The sequence below is a fragment of the Heptranchias perlo genome, chromosome 29 (genome assembly GCF_035084215.1).
Source record: "Heptranchias perlo isolate sHepPer1 chromosome 29, sHepPer1.hap1, whole genome shotgun sequence".
Lineage (NCBI taxonomy): Eukaryota > Metazoa > Chordata > Chondrichthyes > Hexanchiformes > Hexanchidae > Heptranchias > Heptranchias perlo.
In genome coordinates this window covers 28,882,142-28,907,928 of record NC_090353.1, presented here as the reverse complement: position 1 = coordinate 28,907,928, position 25,787 = coordinate 28,882,142, and the positions used below count along the sequence as shown (strand labels likewise).

Sequence of the window (25,787 nt, the reverse complement as noted above, 5' to 3'; positions counted from 1 at the left end):
TTTTTTTTTCCTTTTTGCTGGTGGGGTTACGTGTAGCGTGACATGAACCCAAGATCCCGGTTGAGGCCGTCCTCATGGGTGCGGAACTTGGTTATCAACTTCTGCTCGACGATTTTGCGTTGTCGTGTGTCTCGAAGGCCGCCTTGGAGAACGCTGACCCGAAGATCGGTGGCTGAATGTCCTTGACTGCTAAAGTGTTCCCCGACTGGGAGGGAACCCTCCTGTCTGGCGATTGTTGCGCGGTGTCCGTTCATCCGTTGTCGCAGTGTCTGCATGGTCTCGCCAATGTACCATGCTCCGGGGCATCCTTTCCTGCAACGTATGAGATAGACAACGTTGGCCGAGTCACAGGAGTATGAACCATGTACCTGGTGGGTGGTGTCCTCTTGTGTGATGGTGGTATCTGTGTCGATGATCTGGCATGTCTTGCAGAGGTTGCCGTGGCAGGGTTGTGTGGTGTCGTGGACGCTGTTCTCCTGAAAGCTGGGTAATTTGCTGCGAACGATGGTCTGTTTGAGGTTGGGTGGCTGTTTGAAGGCAAGTAGTGGAGGCATGGGGATGGCCTTAGCGAGGTGTTTGTCATCATCGATGACATGTTGAAGGCTGCGGAGAACATGGTGTAGTTTCTCCGCTCCGGGGAAGTACTGGACGACGAAGGGTACTCTGTTGGTTGCGTCCCGTGTTAGTCTTCTGAGGAGGTCTATGCGATTCTTCGCTGTGGCCCGTCGGAACTGTCGATCGACAAGTCGAGCGTCATATCCCGTTCTTACGAGAGCGTCTTTCAGCGTCTGTAGGTGTCCGTCGTGTTCCTCCTCGTCTGAGCAGATCCTGTGTATTCGTAGGGCTTGTCCATAGGGGATGGCCTCTTTGACGTGGTTGGGCTGGAAGCTGGAAAAGTGGAGCATCGTGAGGTTGTCCGTGGGCTTGCGGTAGAGTGAGGTGCTGAGGTGCCCGTCTTTGATGGAGATTTGTGTGTCCAAGGAAGAAACCGATTCTGAGGAGTAGTCCATGGTGAGTTTGATGGTGGGATGGAACTTGTTGATGTTATCGTGTAGTCTCTTCAGTGATTCTTCGCCGCGGGTCCATGGGAAGAAAGCAAACAAGATCCCGAAAGGACTACAGATCAAGAACCCACTCAAGTCGACATACAACTCAGATTACGCTGGGAGACTCTGCCGTCGTACTTCTAGCACACTCTGCAACCATCTCGTACACCAACTCTACAGCAGACGCCTCAACCTCAAAACCAAGATAAAGCCCATACTCTCAACCTGCACTCAGGACACAGCAGACCAGCTACGAGACACCGCCAAACAGACGAGGCAACGGAACTACACTGCCGACATGAAAACCAAGAGCAGGAAGCTTGAGAAACTCGGCATCACCACCAGCATCAACCAAGCCTCCCCCGGTACCACGGTTACAACCACAGGGAAGTCTATCGTCAATTTGTCCGACCACACCCTTCAACCAGACGAAATCATTTGTACTCCCAGAGAAATATTACTCCTAGGGGGTAGACTCAATATACTCTCCACTTGTAATGATGTTCAGTAAATTACTTCCTACCATCCCTGTGGTACTGCGGTATAACTGAGCCACTGTTCACCACAGATTTTGGTCAAATACTCAGTTCCATGGTGTTTTTGTTTCTGAGAAATGAACAAAACATTTTCTTCAGCAACACAAGAAAATAAACTATTCTATTTGGAGATGCCACAATTCCTGGGAAAACAAATCTACCTTGTGTTGTTGTGGAATAATGCCAATTAAGTTTAAGTTTGACACAAGCTACTTTTTGCAGTACTAAAAATATGAAAAGCAGATCTCACAGATAAATTGACTGCACCATGCTTCCTTAATTCTGATTTAAAATGAAGGAATCCGCAAGACGGGTTGACAAACATAACGGCCAGAAAATTGGTCCATGCCCGAATTCGGCACAAAACTGGTCATCAGGACGCAACCGGGCTTGCTGGATGCGCCTGTTTTGAAGAGGACGAAAGTCGGCCAGTGGGTGGGGTCCAAGGGGGGGCCAGCAGTAGTTGGCAGTGGCCCACAGTTGCAATGTGGAGTCAGGAGGAACACTCCACATCCAGGTAAGTAAAAAAAAATATTTTTACCTACCTTTTCATGGTCCCTTTCCCATATTCGATGCGACTGCTGCTGGAAATTACAAGCACGCGGACCTCAAGGGAGGACATGATCAGGCTCAACTGTGATGCTGTCTGTGGTGAAATAGCCTGCCAACAGACACCGAGTAGAGCTAGGCTCACATATAGAGTTTGACTTATGGAACCAGCTCTTAGCATGAACCAAAGCCTTCAGGAAAGGAGGGGAGAGGGGAAAATGAGTGAACATTGGGAATTAAAAAATTTAAAATAAATCTAATAGTATGAGCTGCAATAAAGCTGGCTTTCAGGCTGCTGGCTCCAAACCCGCTGGGCTGCTCCAGACATCAAGGAAAGCTATTCTTTTCTTTTAAAAAAAAGTGTTACGAAATATTTATATATTTCTTTAAAAAATGTACATTGAATAAAAAAAAATGTAACTGGCAATTGTACAGGCACTCAGGGTCTTCACGTTGGTTGGCCTCAACTACTTTACTCCCTCACGCCCATTACGGTAGCATAGTGGTTATGTTACTGGACTAGTAATCCAGAGGCCTGGACTAAAATCCAGAGTCATGAGTTCAAATCCCGCCACGGCAGCTAGCGAATTTAAATTCAATTAATTAAATAAAAATCTGGAATTAAAATACTAGTATCAGTAATGGTGGCCATGAAACTACCGGATTGTCGTAAAAACCCATCTGGTTCACTAATGTCCTTCAGGGAAGGAAACCTGCTGTCCTTACCCGGTCTGGCCTATATGTGACTCCAGACCCACAGCAATGTGGTTGATTCTTAATTGCCCTCTGAAATGGCCTAGCAAGCCACTCAGTTGTAAAATCTCGCTACGAAAAGTCAGAATAAGAATAAAACCGGACGGACCACCCGGCACCGGACACGACAACGGCAAAAAAACACCAAGCCCAGTTGACCCTGCAAGGTCCTCCTTACTAACATCTGGGGACTGGTGCCAAAATTGGGAGAGCTGTCCCACAGACTAGTCCAGCAACAGCCTGACATAGCCATACTCACAGAATCATACCTTTCAGCCAACGTCCCAGACTCTTCCATCACCATCCCTGGGTATGTCCTGTCGCACCGGCAGGACAGACCCACCAGAGGTGGCGGTACAGTGATATACAGTCAGGAAGGAGTGGCCCTGGGAGTCTTCAACATTGACTCTGGACCCCATGAAATCTCATGGCATCAGGTCAAACATGGGCAAGGAAACCTCCTGCTGATTACCACCTACCGTCCTCCCTCAGCTGATGAATCAGTCCTCCTCCATGTTGAGCACCACTTGGAGGAAGCACTGAGGGTAGCAAGGGCACAAAATGTACTCTGGGTAGGGACTTCAATGTTCATCACCAAGAGTGCCTCGGTAGCACCACTACTGACCGAGCTGGCCGAGTCCTGAAGGACATAGCTGCTAGACTGGGCCTGCGGCAGGTGGTGAGCGAACCAACACGAGGGAAAAACTTACTTGACCTCGTCCTCACCAATCTACCTGTCGCAGATGCATCTGTCCATGACAGTATTGGTAGGAGTGACCACCGCACAGTCCTTGTGGAGATGAAGTCCCGTCTTCGCACTGAGGACACCATCCAACGTGTTGTGTGGCACTACCACCGTGCTAAATGGGATAGATTCAGAACAGATCTAGCAGCACAAAACTGGGCATCCATGAGGCGCTGTGGGCCATCAGCAGCAGCAGAATTGTATTCCACCACAATCTGTAACCTCATGGCCCGGCATATTCCTCACTCTACCATTACCAACAAGCCAGGGGATCAACCCTGGTTCAATGAGGAGTGTAGAAGAGCATGCCAGGAGCAGCACCAGGCATACCTAAAAATGAGGTACCAACCTGGTGAAGCTACAACTCAGGACTACATGCATGCTAAACAGTGGAAGCAACATGCTATAGACAGAGCTAAGCGATTCCACAACCAACGGATCAGATCAAAGCTCTGCAGTCCTGCCACATCCAGTCGTGAATGGTGGTGGACAATTAAACAACTAACGGGAGGAGGAGGCTCTGCAAACATCCCCATTCTCAATGATGGCGGAGTCCAGCACGTGAGTGCAAAAGACAAGGCTGAAGCGTTTGCAACCATCTTCAGCCAGAAGTGCCGAGTGGATGATCCATCTCAGCCTCCTCCCCGATATCCCCACCATCACGGAAGCCAGTCTTCGGCCAATTCGATTCACTCCACGTGATATCAAGAAACGGCTGAGTGCACTGGATACAGCAAAGGCTATGGGCCCCGACAACATCCCAGCTGTAGTGCTGAAGACTTGTGCTCCAGAACTACTGCGCCTCTAGCCAAGCTGTTCCACAACAGCTACAACACTGGCATCTACCCGACAATGTGGAAAATTGCCCAGGTATGTCCTGTCCACAAAAAGCAGGACAAATCCAATCCGGCCAATTACCGCCCCATCAGTCTACTCTCAATCATCAGCAAAGTGATGGAAGGTGTTGTCGACAGTGCTATCAAGCGGCACTTACTCACCAATAACCTGCTCACCGATGCTCAGTTTGGGTTCACGCCAGGACCACTCGGCTCCAGACCTCATTACAGCCTTGGTCCAAACATGGACAAAAGAGCTGAATTCCAGAGGTGAGGTGAGAGTGACTGCCCTTGACATCAAGGCAGCATTTGACCGAGTGTGGCACCAAGGAGCCCTAGTAAAATTGAAGTCCATGGGAATCAGGGGGAAAACTCTCCAGTGGCTGGAGTCATACCTTGCACAAAGGAAGATGGTAGTGGTTGTTGGAGGCCAATCATCTCAGCCCCAGGGCATTGCTGCAGGAGTTCCTCAGGGCAGTGTCCTGGGCCCAACCATCTTCAGCTGCTTCATCAATGACCTTCCCTCCATCGTAAGGTCAGAAATGGGGATGTTCGCTGATGACTGCACAGTGTTCAGTTCCATTCGCAACCCCTCAGATAATGAAGCAGTCCGAGCCCGCATGCAGCAAGACCTGGACAACATCCAGGCTTGGGCTCATAAGTGGCAAGTAACATTCGCGCCAGATAAGTGCCAGGCAATGACCATCTCCAACAAGAGAGAGTCTAACCACCTCCCCTTGACATTCAACGGCATTACCATCGCCGAATCCCCCACCATCAACATCCTGGGGGTCACCATTGACCAGAAACTTAACTGGACCAGCCATATAAATACTGTGGCTACGAGAGCAGGTCAGAGGCTGGGTATTCTGCGGCGAGTGACTCACCTCCTGACTCCCCAAAGCCTTTCCACCATCTACAAGGCACAAGTCAGGAGTGTGAATGGAATACTCTCCACTTGCTTGGATGAGTGCAGCTCCAACAACACTCAAGAAGCTCGACACCATCCAAGATAAAGCAGCCCGCTTGATTGGCACCCCATCCACCACCCTAAACATTCACTCCCTTCACCACCGGCGCACTGTGGCTGCAGTGTGCACCATCCACAGGATGCACTGCAGCAACTCGCCAAGGCTTCTTCGACAGCACCTCCCAAACCCGCGACCTCTACCACCTAGGACAAGAGCAGCAGGCGCATGGGAACAACACCACCTGCACGTTCCCCTCCAAGTCACACACCATCCCGACTTGGAAATATATCGCCGTTCCTTCATTGTCGCTGGGTCAAAATCCTGGAACTCCCTTCCTAACAGCACTGTGGGAGAACCGTCACCACACGGACTGCAGCGGTTCAAGAAGGCGGCTCACCACCACCTTCTCGAGGGCAATTAGGGATGGGCAATAAAATGCTGGCCTCGTCAGCGACGCCCACATCCCATGAACGAATAAAAAAAAAAAATTATCACTTAAACTGATTGTCTACCAAAATTAGTTGAGTACTGTTAGTTTTTTTTCCCTCATTTATGACTGTATAAAAGTTTTCAATTTAAAACTGCAGAAGAGAGGGGAATAAGTGACTTAAAGATGTATGAAAATGCAAATGTGTTACCTACTCAATTCCTAGGCACAGCGCCAAATATTGTCTTGCCTTGTGTTTGGTTGCACAAACACATTAGCTCAAACGGTATGCTTCAATCATCTGAAGCTCCCTGGGTTCATTCATTCAGGACCTTTGCCACATTCTCTGCCGTCCTCTCCTGAAGGTGATGATTTATGTTGGGGTGACGCTCTGCAGACACAGGAGGCCCTTCAGTACCTGACCCTAGTGGCCATTTTTCACGTGTGCCTCGACTGTTAAGGGTATGTTTTACAAATGCCTGCATGGAGTGCTGCCTGCTGGGAGTGCATGCCAGGAAATTGTGATTGCGTTCTGTGTGATTTTCTGTCCACATAATTTTCCGTCCGTTAAAACAAAGGATGGAAAATTGGAGGTGGGTGAGAGATTATATGCTGCGATTTCCTGATACACACTCCTGGTGGCCAAAGCATTGCACTGAAAGCATATAATCTCAAGGTTTATCCCTGGCATTTCAGTGCAGTATCGAAAGAGTGCTGCATTATCAGAGGTGCTGTCTTTTGGAAGAGATGTTAAACCAAGGCTCCATCTGCCTATCAATGTGAACGTCAAAAAATCTGACACCACTATTTGAAGAAAAGTATGAAACTCTCCTGATGTCCCAGCCAATATTTATCCCTTGACCATACCACCAAAATACAGTTTAACTGGTCATTCATCTCGCTGCTGTATGTGGGATTTTGCTGCGCACAAATTGGCTGCCTCTTTTCTTTACAAAATAACATGTGACGACACTTCGAAAGTAATTCATTGGCTGTAAAGTGATTTGGGATGTCCCGAGAGCATGAAGGGTACAAGCTCTATAAATGCTAACTCTTTTCTGTAGTAGTTTGTCAGCCTAGAAGCCTCACCCTGAAGTTAATTATACAAAATTGTATTTGAATTTCTGAGCTGTATTTTAGGGCAGTTGCAGCCAAAAATGCTCAGAGCAAATGGTTACAATGAAGCTGCTTTAAAATACAGCTCATCCATGTTACAAGTAGTAACAAGTGATTCTGTTTACCTTCATTTGTGAACAGTGTTCAATTCCAATTCAATATTAGTGATATCTAAATCACTCATGAAAATCTGTTCCGTTAAAAGCAGTCAGAATCTTTATGGCTATTTCAATCGGTATATCACAAATATTTGCACCTCTCCACGCACATAAAAAGATCATTTAACTTTGTTCGTCAATGATAATTATTTCCTTCATAAATTATTCTATGAAGTTTTAAAGATGAAATATGCCCTTTAGTAAGTAAACCTACACAAAAATATATACAACAGTTGAAATTTCTACTCAACTTTGCAAATGCAATTTGTTTTAGGCAAGTGAAAAATAAAATGGGGAGGTTGGATTTATCACCTTACACCACTGCTTGTGACAAGTAGCCTTGTGCACAGTCCTCAATCGTCTATGGATGAAACTGCTCTTAAAACAAAAGCTCCTGTTTAAAAAAACATATGAGGCAGGAGAAATTCAACGAGCTGGTTCTGAGTAATCTATGTTCATTACAACAACTTACATTTCTATAACCTTCATTATGTACAGAGAGATGTCTGTCTTAGTGCACTTTACAGGGCTGTGGATAGAGGGACGGGGAGCGGGGTGGTGGAAAGAGAGAATAGGAAATGGGCAGGAAGTGGCAAAAGCACAGTCAAAGAGGAAGACCAAAAATTAGAGCTGCTGATGGAAAGAGATCCAAGGGACGGAAGCAAGATGGCTGAAGAAACGGCTGCTGATGGGAGAATGAGGAAAGAGAGAAAAAGGCCAGTGTTAGAGGTCTGTAGTATGTGTTCAGGGACACCGAGCTGGAGGAGATCTCGGGTTGGGGGGGTGGGGGAGGAAAAAAGAGGCCATGGAGATTTGAAAGTGAGCGCATGATTCTTCAAGTTGATTTTCTGGGACATGGGAAAACAGTGGAGCTTGACAGGGAATGGAGGGGTGATGGGAGGTGGGTCTGAGGATACAGCATTCTAGATGACTTGTAGTTTATGACCAGTAGAAGTGGGCGGCCGGCAAGGACAGCATTAAGAATCTAGCCACAAAAGTGCGGATTCGAGTTTCAGAACTGGAGGGAGAAGAGGTCGGGTGGAGCAGGGCGATGCTGCAGAGGTGAAGGAAAATGATTCTGATGACAGATTTAGACGTGAGGAGGACGCTGAGCTGGGGTTGAACAATACACCAAGGTTTTGCCTCTTTGAGCTAAGCCTGAGCTGGTAGCCAGGGAAGAAGGTGGAGTCAAAGCTGGCGGCATGTCAGTGTTTGCAGGAGTTGAAGAGAAGGCTAGGGGAAGTTTTGGCTCACCCACATCAACGTCAGATAGGCAGTTGGAAACGGTGACAACATGGGGTCAACGGAGGAGCTGGTAAGGTAGATCTGGGCATCATCAGTATATGTGTGAAAGCCAAATCTCAGCTTCTGGGTAGCATCACCAAGGGGTAACATGTAAATGATAAAGGGGGTAATTAAAAGTAAACCTACATTAACATTTCCCACATTACAACAGTGACTACAGTCAATGAAGTACTTTTGAAATGTAAAGCGCTTTGGGACATCCTGAGGTTGTGAAAGGTGCTATTAAAATGCAAGTCTTTTTTTCTTTTTAAACTATCTGGAAAAAAAACCCAAGTTTTTTAATTGACAATTAAAACTGACTTTAAAGGTCCTTTTCCATAGGTTGTTCTGAGAACATGCTCCTAACACTTTCCCCCTTTCTGTCTCTGCAGATATGGCAGGCAAAGCTGTCCCTGGGTCCTCAGAACAGGATTCACCCAGGACCCACCACTACATTTCATTGTGGCAAGCACCAGCATAGCTGTACCCACCCTGTGGGAATTTAGAGTGATGCAGAGAGCACAAATGAGCAGCAGATAGAGGTGGCCCAGGAGGAACAGGAACCACGGCACTACCATTGACAGCTGGTCAGTGGTCAGGCCAAGGATTCTGGTTGCAGGCACAATGACATCAGTTGACCTTACTTTAAATCTCATTTAAATAATGACACCTTTTGATGAACAAAGGTGCAGCCTCTGCCTGAACCGTGACCTGAAGTGCTCATGTAGTGTCAAGAGAATGGGGGGGGGGGGTGGGCACGCAGTCGGGGAAGGAGATCTATCGTTACAAGGCTCCACCTATTTTCCTCCCAGTGCTTTGCGTTCTAAAAATGTGCACACCCAGAGCACAAAGCAGTGGAAAGTCTGCTCCATAATCATTACCTTGAATTGTTTCAGTGATGGTACCATTTCAATTGCATTACATTCAGCTTCAACAGGTTAAATATCCCAAAGACAAGATATTCCTTCTCCTCCCCCATGAGTGCATCCTCTTTGAAGAAAAGTATTAAAAATAAACAAAGTCAGAAAATTCCATTCTTTACAATTTGAAAAAGGACTACAGGCTCCTTTTATATTAAATGGATTTAAACTACATTTAGCAGGCAAAGGGTTCGGATTTTGCTATACACAGAGGAACAACCGATTATTTCTGGCCTGGAGCTAGAGGGAAATAATATGCAAGTGGAGAGGAATGCAAATATAATAAAAGCTACAAGCACAAGTTAAAAACGCTTTTACAGTAACGGACGAAGCTTTTCGCATTTAAAAAAAATCAGAACGGGCGGAATTTGCAACTGACAAAAATATTGTCATTAGCACAGAAACGTGACTGGGAGCTGGAAATGAACTCAGTGGGTAAGGAGCGGTTTGTAAAGATAGACCTATTAATCTATGTGGAAAGGTGGGCATTACTGGTAAAGGATGACACGGCAGCTATCAAAAGGATGGAAATAGTAGGAGCGCGAGCTGGCAGAAGCAATATATGTAGCCATCAGTAATGATTAAGCAATAATTGGCAACTGTCACACCACGTCAAATCAAGGTAAAGAGAACAATGGGGAGTTAATCAGGCAAATGCGCGGAATTGTAATGTGGTGATAATGGGACTTTCAAATAGCCTGAAAGCAAACTGAACAAACCAGGGGACATCCACGAGGGAGGGATGAAAACGTAACCAGTTTCATCGAGGTGATCAGCGACTGCCTCTTGACCCACTGTGTGAAGCAACTTAGGAGGGCAGATGCTGGATCAGATTTAGCGTTTAGCAGACCACTTGTCAACTATTCGTAGCTTGGCAGTGGGTGAACAGTTAAACTCTTGCGATGGGTGTACAGATTTAAGATAAATGCCATGAAAAAAAAACTGATTTTGCAAGTTCAGAAAAGTAAACTCTGTGCCTATGAGGGGTGTGTGCTAGATGGAAAATTGAATGGGAGGTGCGAATAAAACACAAAAGGACGGAAGAAAAATGGACTTCTTTTTAAAAAAAAAGACTGAAGTCACATAGAAAGGAGTGCTGAGAGAGAACGGCAAAACCAAGACTAGAGTATCAACTGACTAAAGAGGCTGAAAATAACTTACAAGCTGCAAGGAGTTTTTTTTTCAAGAAGGAAAAGTTCTAAAAAGAAATCAAAGTGTTACAACCACTGTGGGTCATACAAAAATACAAGGATAACTAAAATAAGTATATGAGGCAAGAGGAATGTATTAAAGCCTCTTAAAAAGGTCTTTTGAGAGACACGGTAGAGAAATCATGAGGTAAATCATGAAATGCTAAATACGTTAAATTAACTTTGAAATGGCAGATTATTGAGGGAAAGCCTATGGGTCTTGGCCCTTGAACAATCAATAGAAACAGAATTAGCTGGGCAGTAGTCAGTGATGAGGCAACATCCAAAATATTCCTGTCAGGCAGGAAGTGAGACGAGGCGGAATGGAAGTTGGGATTTTGTTAAGCACAAACTCCAGCTTGATAGCTGGACATATCTGGTTGAGAAAGGGTCTGAAAGCTCAAAGATATAAAGCCATAGATAATCAAATGCTGTATGTAATATGGTTTTTAGTGATGTTGAGACAATGGGAGTATCTGTGGAATGTAACCACATTAATATAATCAATGGGAATAAAGTACATTGTAAAGTTGGATTTGGTTTCTGCATTTCGTTTTTTCCACGTGTCATTTGGGATCAGGGAAGATTTACACTTACTCCTCTGATGTTTTCCTAGTGAGAAAAATAATGATGAAGCATAGACCCTTCCCATGCATTTTTATTCCTACTTTGTTACCATTCTTCAATACACTTAACACATGTGCACAAGCTACCACCCATGTTCTATAATTGAGAAATCTAGTTGAAGGACCAAGGTCTGTAATGGATGACACCATGAAGATTGAAAAGCATAGAAGTCAAGGGTTAAATGTTACCAAGCTTGGGTTTTAAAAGTCTAGACTATAGTAGGAGGAAAATACTGCAGGAAGGGGGCATAATCTTAAAATTAGAGCTAGGCGATTCAGGGGTGATGTCAGGAAGCACTACTTCATACAAAGGGTAGTGGAAATCTGGAACACTCCCTCCTCACCCCCCCCACCACCTCCCCAAAATAGCTGCTGGGGTAGGTGAATTGAATAATTCAAAACTGTGATTGATAGATTTTTGTTAGTTAAGATTATTAAGGGATATGGAACCAAGGCAAGAAAATGGTGTTAAGAAACAGATCAGCCATGATCTAATTGAATAGCAGAACAGGCTTGTGTGGCTGAATGGCCTATTCCTGTTCCTATGTTCCTAAAGAAGTTCCATAGATTTGAGGTGCTTGAAATTATGAGCTAGAGCAGGAGACAGTGATAATTCTCAACATTAACATAACAATGAAGGTGCAGGGAGCACTTGGAGATTGGGAGGAACAACATAAAACTCAACATCTGATAGGTGACGCCTCTCTTACCTCTAGTCCTTAGCCACCTTTTTTGTCTCATTTTAAAATCTCATCGTTTAGTACAAGGAGATCAGAGAATTAAGTGTCCATTCAAATAACAGTAACATTGGTGCATAGAGGGTTTTCACTTTTCACTGACACTGCAGTTATATCGTAAATGCAGCCTGAATCTGACGTTGTCCTGACCTGATACGGACCGAAGAGATGAGGGAGGACCTGGTCTCACGGTTTCCCTTTTGAGTCAGTTCAGGCCTCGACAGTTGATTCACACTCCCAAGTTTAGCATTGTCGCGAAGCTGTTTCAGCTTCACACGGCACGAAACTTGAGGTGTGAATGCACTATAAAATTTCTGCTAGGAACTTAAAATTAGTCAGAACCAATTCATCGAATCATAGAAAGGTTACAGCACGGAGGGAGGCCATTCGCCTCATCGAGTCCGTGCCGGTTCTATGCAAGAGCAATCCAGCTAGTCCCACTCTCCCGCCCTAACCCCGTAGCCCTGCAATTTTTTTTCCTTTCAAGTCCTTATCCAGTTCCCTTTTGAAGGCCATGATCGAATCTGCCTCCACCACCCCCTCGGGCAGTGCATTCCAGATCCCAACCACTCGCTGTGTAAAAAAGTTTTTCCTCATGTCACCTTTGGTTCTTTTGCTAATCACCTTAAATCTATGTCCACTGGTTCTTGACCCTTCTGCCAATAGGAACAGTTTCTCTCTATCTATTCGGTTTAGACCCTTCATGGTTTTAAATACCTCTATCAAATCTCCTGTCAATCCTCTCTGTTCCAAGGAGAACAATCCCAGCTTCTCCAGTCTATCCATGTAACTAAAGTCCCTCATCCCTGGAATCATTCTAGTAAGTCTCTTCTGCACCCTCTCTAAGGCCTTCACATCTTTCCTAAAGTGCGGTGCCCAGAATTGGACACAATACTGCAGTTGTAGGCGAACCAGTATTTTATAAAGGTTCATCATGAACCTTGTTGAATTCATGATGTGGAGATGCCGGTGATGGACTGGGGTTGACAATTGTAAACAATTTTACAACACCAAGTTATAGTCCAGCAATTTTATTTTAAATTCACAAGCTTTCGGAGATTTTCTCCTTCCTCAGGCAAATGTTTGCCTGAGGAAGGAGAAAATCTCCGAAAGCTTGTGAATTTAAAATAAAATTGCTGGACTATAACTTGGTGTTGTAAAATTGTTTACACTTGTTGAATTCAGTTGAGAACAAGATCACATTACCACCAGGGTGTAAAAAAAAATCACTTTATTAACAAAATATCTCAACTTTATACTGCATTTATAACACAAGAACATTTAGAAATTTCACCAGAAGTACAATTTTTCACCCACTAACTTAAACCAATTTTACAACTAATTCAATGAGCATTAAAGCTGAACCATTCTATAAAAATTTGAATTGTATTAACATTTTCCAAAATACTTTGCTTTAAACAAAACACAGGTGCTGGTGAATATTTAGAAGAATAGCAAGTCATTGTTTTGCTTACTTGATTTAGTAAAAAAAGCGCTCTACAGATTTAACTTATCATTTTTGTTTATCGGTGGAGTGTAAATCCTGAATTTAATAATTTGTAACAATAGCCTAAACTCCCATTTCCCAAATTAGGTTCCTCAGTGTCTAGAATACATAGTCAGTTATATACAAAATGCATAAGAAAGCTCCAAGATTCAGCTCCAAAACAAGCATTTCAAGACCTATTTATACTTCTGCACTTAAAAGTGGTAAAAAATCTGGTATGATTTCATCTTCAACATTAAGCTGGCCATGTAAACACTGCCCATATAAAGAAAAACATCTACCCTCTGATTTATGGACTATGTACCAATTTCAAACTGCTTTCTTGCACGTCTAAACGCATAAGCAGCATGACAAGAGCACTCTGGAGCCCACCATCTTGGAGATCCATTTGAGATGGAAACAGAGGGACCAAAGTGTGGTTCTCCTTTGGGTGGGGGAATGGAGGACCTGGTGGGAAGGGGTCGAGATGGCTGTTCTCTGCTCTTACCTGCCATCCCTCCTGGGCTTCCTCGCTTCTAGGAGTCTAATTCCTGTAGTCGTTTAGAAGAAAGACCAGTGACATTAATATTTCAAATGGGAAGGCAGGCAACAACTCAGTTTAGATCAGCAGGTATCTAGATGCCATCAAGCCCAATGTTTAGAAACCTACACAGTACATTTATGCTGTATTGTAAATACTTGTCATGATACAAATGCATGGTGTGATACAAATGCAGCAAATTACGCTCATCTGAATTTTCGTGTGGTCTTATCAGTGAAACAACTTGCTTCATAGGAACTGAATGCAATACAAATGGTCGCAAGCTTTGATCTCACAAGGCAGTTCCAAGTGTCCTGACCATAACATCACACTTGACACATATACTATAAACAGGCCATTATATATACACAATAATTCATTAATAGCCTGTCAGGATCAAGATCGTTAATAAATCTCATAACACTAGCTGCCAGTTTTTCACAGATACTCCTGTTTGCGTTAGAGCAGCTGGTCACACTATTGCTCAGATTATTCAGTCTCTACTTTAGAATGAGGATTTAATCTTTGTTCTTGTTTTCTGTGACTCAACACATTCATTGGAAAGAAGCTGTGAAGGGTAAAAGATACACACAAAAAGAACTTATTTTGTACATTTCAAAAGCTGTTCCCACTTAGGAATTAAACAAGAGACCATTATTACTGCATTACAAATTTTAAACACATCTATCCTTGTTTCGGCACTTGGCAAAAAGCACTCAGATTAATGTACATATTCAACATATTTATCTATTAAACTCCAGTCATGTTTTTACCTTTTAATTTTTCTACCGTCCTCTCCAAAACCCAGTGAGCTATGTTAGGCATGGTTCCACAGGTACAGCATCATCCCAAAATGAACCCAGTCAATGTCAGCTGACTATTTGCTCTTGAGGGGCGAAGGGATGTCAGTGTTGAGCCTGATCCTGCCCACACCTGACACCTTAGGTTGTGGTCAGGAGCAGAAACTCCGGAATGATTTGACCAAGTCTCTAGTCCAGGAGCAATGGGACAAATCATAGTGCTTCAACATTGCCCCAACAGACATTAGCTAATTCAGCCAAGTCGTGTACCACAGAGAGCACTTCTCCATTGAACCATGGAGGAATGGTGGGGGAGAAATCTCTTTCAATACATATTTAAAGCTCAAGAGCAGAGGCAATCTGAAGTTTCTGAACTCTCAAAAGGTATCTCACCAAAACAAATTTGCCTCAATGGATTTTCTCAGATATCAAGTACAAATCAGGCTAAGCTGCTCCACTATGTTCTTTTCATTAAGTGTGTGGAACTTGTTGTTTCTGCCACCATTGCCCACATAGCGAGTTCCTTATCTCAGCCTGGCTATCTGGGAGAATGGGGTGTGGAAAAGAGAGTAGATAAGAGTGGAAGGATCAGGGAAAAAGGACAGCACAGTCCTGGACCACTTGCACACATTATCTAGCAGATGGTTGTACAGCAGCATTGGCAAAGGCCTGGTAACACAGTCAGCAGCCTATACCTACCCCCTTCTTGCATTCAGGACATGACACAGGGCACCAAAAGAATGGGTTGATTTTTTTTTGAAAAAGGAGATCTATGTAAATTGTGCAAAATTCTTTTAATATAAAGACAGAGTTAATAGCTTGTGCCAAAATCTTTCCCTTTTATTGCTGGCAAGCAGTGATAAATGTAGCAATGTGCTTTATCTGCACAATATGCGCCTATCGGTTTCATTGTCTCAAGCATATAAAAGAAAGTCAATGCTCCTTTTACCCCAGAGACTGAATGCGTCTTCAATGTTAACCCTCAGAAAACAGAACAAAGTTTAAAATGATATGAACGGAGGAAATCCTAGGTGATCTTTAATGCTTGAATAGAAAGGCACTGATTTTGTGGCACGGGATTAGGCACTGGTGAATCAGGGAATATGTCGAGTGCCATAGTGATTCATAGGCTCCGTTTCAGTTAAGGGAATGTTGGGTTTTCTCTCGGGTTCTGAAGTTTCTGAATCCTCCGAAGACCGGGGCCTCGGTTTGTAGAAATCTGAAATATATCGCACCTGCCATGGAAAGAGATTCATCATTAAGAACAATTTTTTTTTGAGGACAAAACTACATGTATACACCATCTATACAAATATAGACGGATGCACATCTGTACTTCTGAGGCTGTTTTGAGAGTATGGAACCTCGCTGCGCATGTTGGAAAATTCTTTTTCAAGCCAAAAAGTAATTATGTATTGCCCCAAATTTTCTCAACTAATCCCTCCTTTCTTCTGAAGTCAGCAAGTTGAGTGGTCAGATGATGAATGGGAAAATGTAATTTCCTCTGGTTGGGGAATTGGTGACACGAGATCATCAATTTAAAATGGTCACAAATTGCATGAGAAGAGAGACATTTCTTACAGACAGTTGTTGGACTATGGAATGATTCACACAGGGAGTGGCTGAAGCACAGACCACTGTATCTTTTAAGGGAAAATTGGATAAATATTCAAAGCAGAGGAAGATACAAGGCTATGGGGAAGAGAGCAGGGCAGTTTGGATTGCTCTCGGCAAAAGCCGGCACAGAGATGATGGGCTGAACGGTCTCTTTCTGTGCTGTAAACATCTATGGTTCCGCGGGAGGGAATCCAGGGAGCAGGAAGTGGGTCTCATGGATGAAATGAACTTGGAGAGGGTGGGTGGGGGGAGGAGTTGGATGTGAAACTACTTGACTAGTCTTTTTTCTTCTTTCCCTTCCCTTCCTTTCTCTATTGAAAGTCCTGTGGTATCTCAGTCAAACAGCCATTCTTCATGTGTAAGCCGAGATAGTGGGTGCTGGCAGGTTATTTGACTGAGGAGGGCTTTGCAGCCAAATCCAATCTTACCCTCACCTGATGTCCGTACATAAGCACTTTCCCACAGGGATGTCTGTATGGTGATTGGGAGTAGGAACAGTGGCAGATTTTTTTCCTCTGGAGCCCAGGGACACAGAGGACAATCGTGGCAAGGTTATGTTTTCATTCTGGCCGAGATCAGCTCACTCGGCACAGACCAGCAATCAATCCCAAGACCTCCCTGGTCATTACTACTCAGTTTCATACTGGGCAGTTGCAGTTTCCAATGAAGCCATCAGTTTAGCTCCATTACTATGTTTTTAAAAAAAAAATCCAATCACTTATATCCCTCTTTAAAAGAAAAAGACTTGAATTTATATAGCGCCTTTCACGACCTCAGGACGCTTTACAGCAAATTAAGTTTTTTTTTGAAGTGTAGTCACTGTTGTAATGTAGGAAACAGAGCAGCCAATTTGTTCACGGTTCCACAATTGATAATGACCAGGCAATCTGTTTTTTAAGTGATGTTGGTTGAGGGATAAATATTGGCCAGGGCACCGGGGAGAACTCCCCTGCCCTCCTTCGAATTGTGCAATGGGATCTCACCGGAGAGGGCAGATGGAGCCTTGGTTTAACGTCTCATCTCAAAGACAGCATCTCTGACAGTGCAGCACTCCCTCAGTACTGCACTGCAGCGTCAGCCTGAATTCTGTGCTCAGGGCTCTGGAGTGGGACTTGAATGCATAACCTTCTAACTCAGAGGTGAGAGTGCTACCAACTGAGCCCCACAGCTGACACTTCACTGAAGGGCAGAGAGCCCTGCAAATTGCATTGTTTGTGCAGCTGGATGGATATCGCAGCCACCCATAAGAGAACGCGGTGGGCAGTGAAATTGCTATTGCTCCAGTACGTCATTAAACTTGAAACCATCAAACACCAGGACAATTCTGCCCTCAATACTCACAACTAAAATAGCGATAACAGCCCCTTGGAGGAATCCGACCAGCACGTCACTCCAGTGGTGTCTGTAATCGGAGACGCGCGTGTAGCCCACGTAAATCGCAAAAGCTATCAGGAAGAACTGGATGGTTGGCCGCAAAAGCCTAGCCCATTTTGCACGTAAACGGGCCTGCACGTACAGCTGGTGGGAAAGGAAAAAAAATATTAACAGAAGTTACATTTTCTTCTCAACAGGCGAATTTAAAAGAGTGAATATTTGAAAAAGTAGTTTTGGAAAGTAAACTGCTCCAAGGCAGAGGAGGTTGAGATGCAGAACCTGCAAATGGTATGCAATGATGAACAAAAAAATTGCCATTTATATAGTGCCTTTCATATCCTCAGGACGCTCCAAAGCATTTCACAGCCAGTGAATTATTTTTGAAGTGCAGTCACTGTTGTTACTGAGGCAAATGTGGAGCCAATTTGCGTACAGCAAGGACCCATAAGCCACAAATGTCGAACAGGGATGGATGTTGGTCAGAACCCTGGAAGAACTCTCCTGATCATCTTCCAACAGTGCCATGGGATCTTTTACATCCACTTGAAACAGGCATGACCTCCATTTAATGTCTCACATGAAAGATGGTACCTCAGGCAGGGCTGCACTCCCCCAGTACTGCACTGTAGTGTCATCCTAGATTTTTGCTCAAGTCCTGGAATGGGGCTTGAACCCACAACCTTCTGACTCAGAAGAATGCTACCATTGAGCCAAGCCTGAAACTTTAAACATCTTGTATTCTCATTGCAGAATATATAACTGTATTGACTCAATGTATTCAACACCACTGTCTGTGGGATAAGGAAGGTTAACTCCAGAATTGTTAAGAGCAGAATCTAAAGTGATAATAACTAAGACACAGAGTCCACACAGACAATAATTTGTCACATCAGTGGCAGTATTCTCTACTGAACTGCCTCACAGTTCTGCAGTGTTATGAAGGGAAGCATTTATTTCAGTGCAGTGTGTTGAATGACTCAGTGAGCTGTGCTATAATCTTACACATGCTGAAGTACTGATCTCTGCCAGGCTAGCACGGGGGAGTCGACGGCCAAACAGGGTGGGGAAATTGGAGTTAGCCACCTTCAGACATTTTCGCAAGCCTCTGTAGATGAAGGAAGTATCTATACGTTTACTGGTATCTCTCAGGCATCAGTTGTTACTGTGTTTTATATTTTAGAGCCGTCAATTAGGGGCAGCTTGGAAACAGACATTTTGGGCCCGATATTAGGAGGGAGGTGGGTTGCCAGCGGGGGGGTCGATTGGGTGCGTGGGTAACCCGCACAGTGAAATCGGTGGGTTTCCCACATGATCGTAAGTAAATTGAAGCCACTTACCTTGGCTTTCGGGTTTTGCGCTGGAAAGCTGCGCAGCGGGCGGACTGTCCACCCGCATCATAGGCTGTCAGCTGGAGGAGCCCTATTTAAAGGGGTAGCCCTCCACTGACTGATGCTGCAGAAAGGAGCCAAGATTACAGCATGGAGCAGCCCAGGGGGAAGGCTGCTCCCGGATTTAATGATGCCTCACTCCAGGTCCAACTGGATGGGGTGAGGAGGAGGGGAGGACAGAGATCTTCTCCCCGGCGGACAGGAGGAAGTGGCCTGCCTCTGCCACCACGAAGGCCTGGCTCGAGGTAGCAGAGGAGGTTCACCAGCACCACCAACATATCACGAACCTGCATACAGTGCAGGAGGCGCTTCAATGACCCAAGTAGGTCAGCCGAAGTGAGTTCACTTACTCATTCCCCTACACTCCGTCTGCCATATCACCACCCCCACCCCACATCTCCTTCTTCACTGCCAACACTACTCTATCACATCACTCATCACTACCACTCAAAGCTCATCCTCATCTTACCTGCACTTCCTCACCTCGCCAGTACTCATCCCACCACTACCACTCAACCCAATCCTCATACATTCTCATGGCTCTGTCTCATACTCACCCTCTCATGCATCTCTTTCACGGTCAGCCTCACCCACCTGCCACAGGGCATGCATCACGTATGAGTAGTAGGAAGCGTAAGGCAAACGTGTCATGAGCATGAAGGGGATGCACAAGGGTGTTTGAGGGTTTGTCATGGTTTTTACTTATATTTGATTTCTGATCAACTCACATTACATATTATATTGTCACCACTACTGCCACGTCTTGGCCATTCTTGACTGGCCTGTGCAATAAGGCCCTTTCACGAGGTTCTCCATGAACACCCTTGATGCCACCCATTGGGTAACCCTACAGTGGGTGTATGTGTAGTTGCATGACTACTTTGTGCAGGTGCCTGTTGTGCAGCACTGTGTTGTGTAGCTCCATGTGGCGGAGGTGGACGGCATGCCTGTCGAGGCTGGTGATGTTGCTCGTCCTCCAATGGAGTGATGAATGCAGCAATGGACCTCCCCACCCCCCCATCCTGACGGTGAGAGTGTGAGGGGGTCCACAAAGTAGGTAAATGTGTTTGGACAGCAGAGTTTAGGGTGTGATTTAATAATTTGGAGTGTGGAGACAACAGTGTGGCAGGCAAAACGGTGTCTGAGGTGACACAGTGCCCTGCTGCAATGAATGAGGGTTTACCCCGCACCTGTTAAATGGACCTTTGCAGCTGCCACTGGCTGCTGGCTGCAACACCTCTGTTTAAACGGAGTGTTTCCCCTAGCATGGGAAACACGCTCTGGGTAGTCCAAAATCCAAATCCTCCAAAAATCTCTAACTAATGAGGTCTGTAAATGACCTCAAGTACAAAGATAACGATCTCAAGTGGGATCCCGCTGGCTTTGATTGCCGGTGGGAGTCCCGCCTACGGGGGCTGTGGGCGCACCGATTCGCGTCATTGGGGAACCCGGAAGTGGGCAGGTTGGAGCTGGGCTCCAGACCCGCTCCGGGAATCCCCAATTTCAGGTGCCCCCCCACCCCCCCGGCCACGAACACACCCGCTCGGCCATCCAAAAATTGACCCCTTTGTGTACAATACCCGTAATGAAGGTGAGTGTTGAACACAGCACACGATTTTAATTCAATATCATATTCAGAGGCAGTCTGCGCAGTGTGTTTGCTCTCAGGTATTTTCCGAGGTGAGGTTGTGAAGTATAAAAGCACTAACAGGACAACTGAGACATTTTTAAGTACACAGTCACCTCTTATGATGTTTAGGAATTACTATAGAATTAGGTTATTATACTTCCTCTTTAATAATGTGACAAGAGTTTTCAGCGACACACTATTGGGCCACTAAGACGCCAAGCACTGCTCCTAGAAGTAATCGTTAGGAACATAGGAATTGCTGGACAAAAAAAGACCAAGGTCCATCTAGTTTGCCTTCTACCATCCTGGTAGTCACACAATGCAATGATAATGGAGCTTGTTAACTAATCATAGCAATCAAACTCTATCAATTAGTCTACAACAGACCCAGACATGTTGCAAGGAAAACTACAGTGGTGGAGAGCTTTGGGAATCATAGGTTCAAAGTCACCTGTTCCTTCCGAGCATGCTACACTTACCACATGTTGTGTCTCAAATTACTGGTATAGTGCATTCCAAAATGTTATTTTCTGAAAGAAATCTATCTAATTTGCATTTGAATGAATCAACACTATCTGCTTCCACCATCTCCATAGTGAGCCTGTTCCGTAGTTGACCACTCGCTCACTGAAATAATGTTTCTGCAGATTAGTTTTGAATTTACCTCCCCTTCAAGCCCAGGCCGTGTCCTCTGGTTCTACTGTTCTGGACAAGGTGAAATAGCCTGTCATGGTCTAAATTATCTAATCCCTTTAGAATCCTAAAAACAGCATTCATATCACTTCTCAACCTTTTCCTTTCCAATACCAGGTTATAGTCCAACAGCTTTATTTGAAATCACAAGCTTTCGAAGCTTTCCTCACTCACCTGACGAAGGAGGAAAGCTCCGAAAGCTTGTGATTTCAAATAAAGCTGTTGGACTATAACCTGGTGTTGTAAGATTCCTTACATTTGTCCACCCCAGTCCATCACCGGCATCTCCACATCATGACCTTTCCTTTCCAGTGAGAGCATGGCCAATTTACACAATGAAATTTAGCATAAAATTACAGACCCCTCCCCCTTTCTCCCATGCTTTCCCGAAAGTATTGACCAATAATGGGGTTCTGTTCTAAGGGTGACAATCACTCTCCACTACTTCACCCAAAAGGCCATTCTTCATATGTGAACCCACAGAGTCAGTATGGAAGGCTATTTAACTGTGGGATTGGGTTATCAGAGCTGAACCTGACACCCAAACACACACACAATTTACAGGAGGAATGGGAATTCAGGCTGATTTCCCCCCCTCTTCTTAGCCCAAATGTACTGAGGCAAATTACAGCAGCCCAACTGCTGCCTTAGTTACACACGGAAAGTATGTTTACCCACCGTACTATCTGGGAAGGTTTAGTATGAGTTTTGATAAGAGTAGATAGAGAGAAACTGTTTCCACTGACAGGAAGGTCAGTAACCAGAGAGCACAGATTTTAAGATAATTGCCAAAAAAGCTCGGGCGGGAGGAAAGAGATGTGGAGAAATTTTTTTTATGCAGCGAGTTCTTATGATCTGGAATGCGCTGCCTGAAAGAATGGTGGAAGCAGATTCAATAGTAACTTTCAAAAGAGAATTGGATATATACTTGAAAGGGAAATATTTGCAGGGCTATGGAGAAAGAACAGGGGAGTGGGACTAATTGGATAGCTCTTTCAAAGAGCCAGCCCAGGCACGATGGGCCAAATGGCCTCCTTCTATGCTGTATGATTTTATGATTCTATGAGTTTACTTATACAGATCAAATGGAGTTTAAAATACGATGATAATCATGCTTATTGAAGTAACAAGGAAATATAGCCTTAACAATTGTAGCAAATGCTAGCTTAGAGTCTAACCAGAAATAAAGCTGCAGACAGCAAATGGCTCAAAGACCTACTCACAAGGAATACAAGTCATCACAGTAACATGAAATACAAAAAGTTACGATTTACCACAGAAACAATAGGGTCATTATCTTAGGCACAGTGCCACTCAGAAGAATTGCTGATGTTGAAGATAGGGTTTGGGAATCCAGAAAAATGACAACACATTGAAATGTGCTGTTTGCTCACATGGAAGGATGTGTGTATTCAGGATTTGCTGGCCTTCAGTCAAGTTCTTACCTTGGTTAAAATGTACTGAAGAAAATCGCGATTCAGTTTGCCAACAGATTTGATTTGGGATAAACCCAGCAGAACAATGATTTAAATTTCTATGTAAATAGAACTAAATTCACAACAGATTATTTATCATAAGCCAACAAGCTTGAGGGATTGGGAAGTGCAGTGTGTTGGGACAGTGGGGAGTAGGTTCCAAACCATATGGGATAAAACTATCCTTTCTTCCCAACAGCTTGTTAACGCCTTCCAAGTTATCAACACAAAAATTATTTCCACGCTCACATTAAAACTGGTGGGGTTTAAAAGAAAGAATGAACTTGCATTTATATAGCGCCTTTCACAACCTCAGGACGTCCCAAAACGCTTTGCAACCAATGAAGTACTTTTGAAGTGCAGTCACTGTTGTAATGTAGGAAGCATGGCAGTTACTTTTACATAGCAAGCTTCCAAAAAACAGTAATGAGGGAATGACCAGATCATCTGTTTTTTTTTTAAGTGATGTTGGTTGAGGGACAAATATTGGTCAGGACACCAATGTGGAGAACTCCCCTGCTGTTCTTCAAAATAGTGCCATGGGATCTTTTCTGTCCACCTGAGAAGGAAGATGGGACCTCGGTTGAAAGTCTCATCCGAACGACGGCACCTCCAACAGTGCAGTACTGAGGAAGTACTGCACTGAAGTGTCAGCCTGGATTATGCGCTCAAGACTCTGGAGTGGAACTTGAACCCACGACGTTTCTGACTCCGAGGCGAGAGGTGCGATCCACTGACTGACTCCTGTGAGCTCCAGACTGTAGGGCCAAAGATGGCTGCAAATCTGCGACTCAAAGGTGGAGTGGGGTGGGTGGGGGGAGTGGGCAGAGTAGTATGGAGAAGATAGAGGAGGCCGAAATTGGAAAAGCAGAAGGCGTCGTTGGCACATTCATTGTATATTTACAGTGTACAGTCATTTTGGCAGAAGTAAAATATTAATTACCAGGAATAGGAATTCAATTTTACTTGAAAGGGAATCAATCCTAAAGCTCCATTTTCATTTCAAAACTACAAAGTTATATAGCATCTAACTGGGGGCTGATTTGTGGCAATCTTAACTGTATTGGGGTCAAATGGATTTGGATAAAGAAATAAAAACAGAAAATGCTGGAAATTCTCAGCAGGTCAGGCAGCACCCGTAGAGAGGGAAAAACAGAGTTAACGTTTCAGGTCAATGACCTTTCATCAGAACTGGAAGAAATTTGAGATCTTACAGTTTAAAAGTAAACAATTTTACAACACCAAGTTATAGTCCAGCAATTTTATTTTAAATTCACAAGCTTTCGGAGATTTTCTCCTTCCTCAGGCAAATGTTTCGGTTTAAAAGTAAGTACAGAGTCGGGATATGGGGGGAGGGGGGGGGAAAGAGGGAGAGGCGGAAAGATCTGATATAGGGTGGAGGGCAGGAGTGATTAAATGACAAAAGGGATGATGGTGCAAGATAAAAGGGGTGGTAATGGGACAAATATAGAAACAAAAGGTGGGTCTAGAGGAGGTGTAAATGGTTACAGCTGAACCATCACAAGTGCTTGCTGTCTGAGAAAATGGGCTTTTGGACCTCCATCCTGTGACAGACCTTCCCCTTTGTTCTTTCCTTCCTCCCACACCCCCCCTCAATCCCAGGCTCTGTACTTGCTTAAAAGCTGTTAAATCTCAAACTTCTTCCAGTTAAGATGAAAGGTCGTCAACATGAAATGTTAACTCTGTTTCTCTCTCCACAGATACTGCCTGACCTGCTGAGTATTTCCAGCGTTTTCTGTTTTTATTTCAGATTTCCAGCATCCGCAGTATTTTGCTTTTGTTTACGGATAAAGAAATGACACTGAATTGGAATATGGGGGAAGGGGTTACCACATCTTACCCTTTGGTGCTGTAAAACAGTGGGTACTGTTTGAGGTACTGATCTGTTACCTGCACATATTTCAAAAGCTCAAAGTTGCTTATATATGGGTCAGTCACTAGAGGGAGTGCTCAGAAAAATAAAGTGCATGTGGGACATTACTATCTTGTGGGACCATCCTCTGAACTTTTCTCTCATTATCATTTTAAGCTTCAAAACATAGCATCATACACCAGCTCTTTCCTCCCTACAACCCTAATATGTTGAGATAGAGACCCTTTCTCCTTACATCCCTACCACATTAAAACAGAGATTCATCTCAGTCTTCTAGTCTAGCCCAATCTCTCCTAGGACCTCAACTGTGGAACTCTTTACAAACTTCAGTCTTGCCTTTTCTCCTACAATCTTGATGCCACACTGCGGTTTTAAGTGAATGACCTAAGAGCTACTTCCCAATTTACCTTCCCCTTCTTTTCTACTTTTTACTGCCTTGGTGGTGTCCTGCTGTATGGACCTGGACCCTTTACCTTGGGTTTCTCATTTTTAGAGAAATCCACGGTCTCCACAACACGTTTAACAGCATCGTCACCGAAGGATTCCAATAATTCAGAACATCATGAAGCAACTCAGACAGGATTAATCAAGCAGAGACAGATGGAAAGGCATGACAGCATAAACTGGCAGAGGGTAATACTAACTTGCGTAAATCAGTTGGGACACTTGAAAAGACAAGGCCTTTTTTTGAAGTTCAGTTGCAGAAAACAGCTGAAGAAATTGTCACGGCCAAGTTATAAAGGAAAGCTAGCTCAGTAGCTGTCTGCCATTGAAGAGGAGCGATTGTTAGCAGTCCAGTGGCCTAGTAGTCACAAGGCAGATTTCCAAGTCAAGTCAGATGGTGGGAAGTTTGGCAGCGTCTCTCTGAGCTGGGATGAGTTTCAACTATTCTTGAATCACTCACTATAACAGAACACCTCTTGATAAAAGTTCTGTGCTATCGTGAAAGGAAGGGACAAAAAAAAAAGACAAATCCCGTATGACTCATCCAGTCA

General features: G+C 44.4%; 1 protein-coding gene across 2 annotated transcripts in view; it reads right to left on the bottom strand.

Annotated features, from left to right (window-relative positions):
• Positions 1-15,540: 15,540 nt before the first annotated feature.
• LOC137299550 (phospholipid phosphatase 2-like) overlaps positions 15,541-25,787 on the bottom strand; it is a 73,983-nt gene continuing 63,736 nt past the window's right edge. For both annotated transcript variants that reach the window (XM_067968369.1, XM_067968368.1), the window contains exons 6-7: positions 17,680-17,856; positions 15,541-15,956 (exon numbers count right to left, since the gene is read on the bottom strand). In XM_067968369.1, the coding sequence (XP_067824470.1) occupies positions 15,816-15,956; positions 17,680-17,856 (318 nt within the window). In that variant the 3' untranslated portion in view covers positions 15,541-15,815. The remainder of the gene's footprint in view (positions 15,957-17,679; positions 17,857-25,787) is intronic.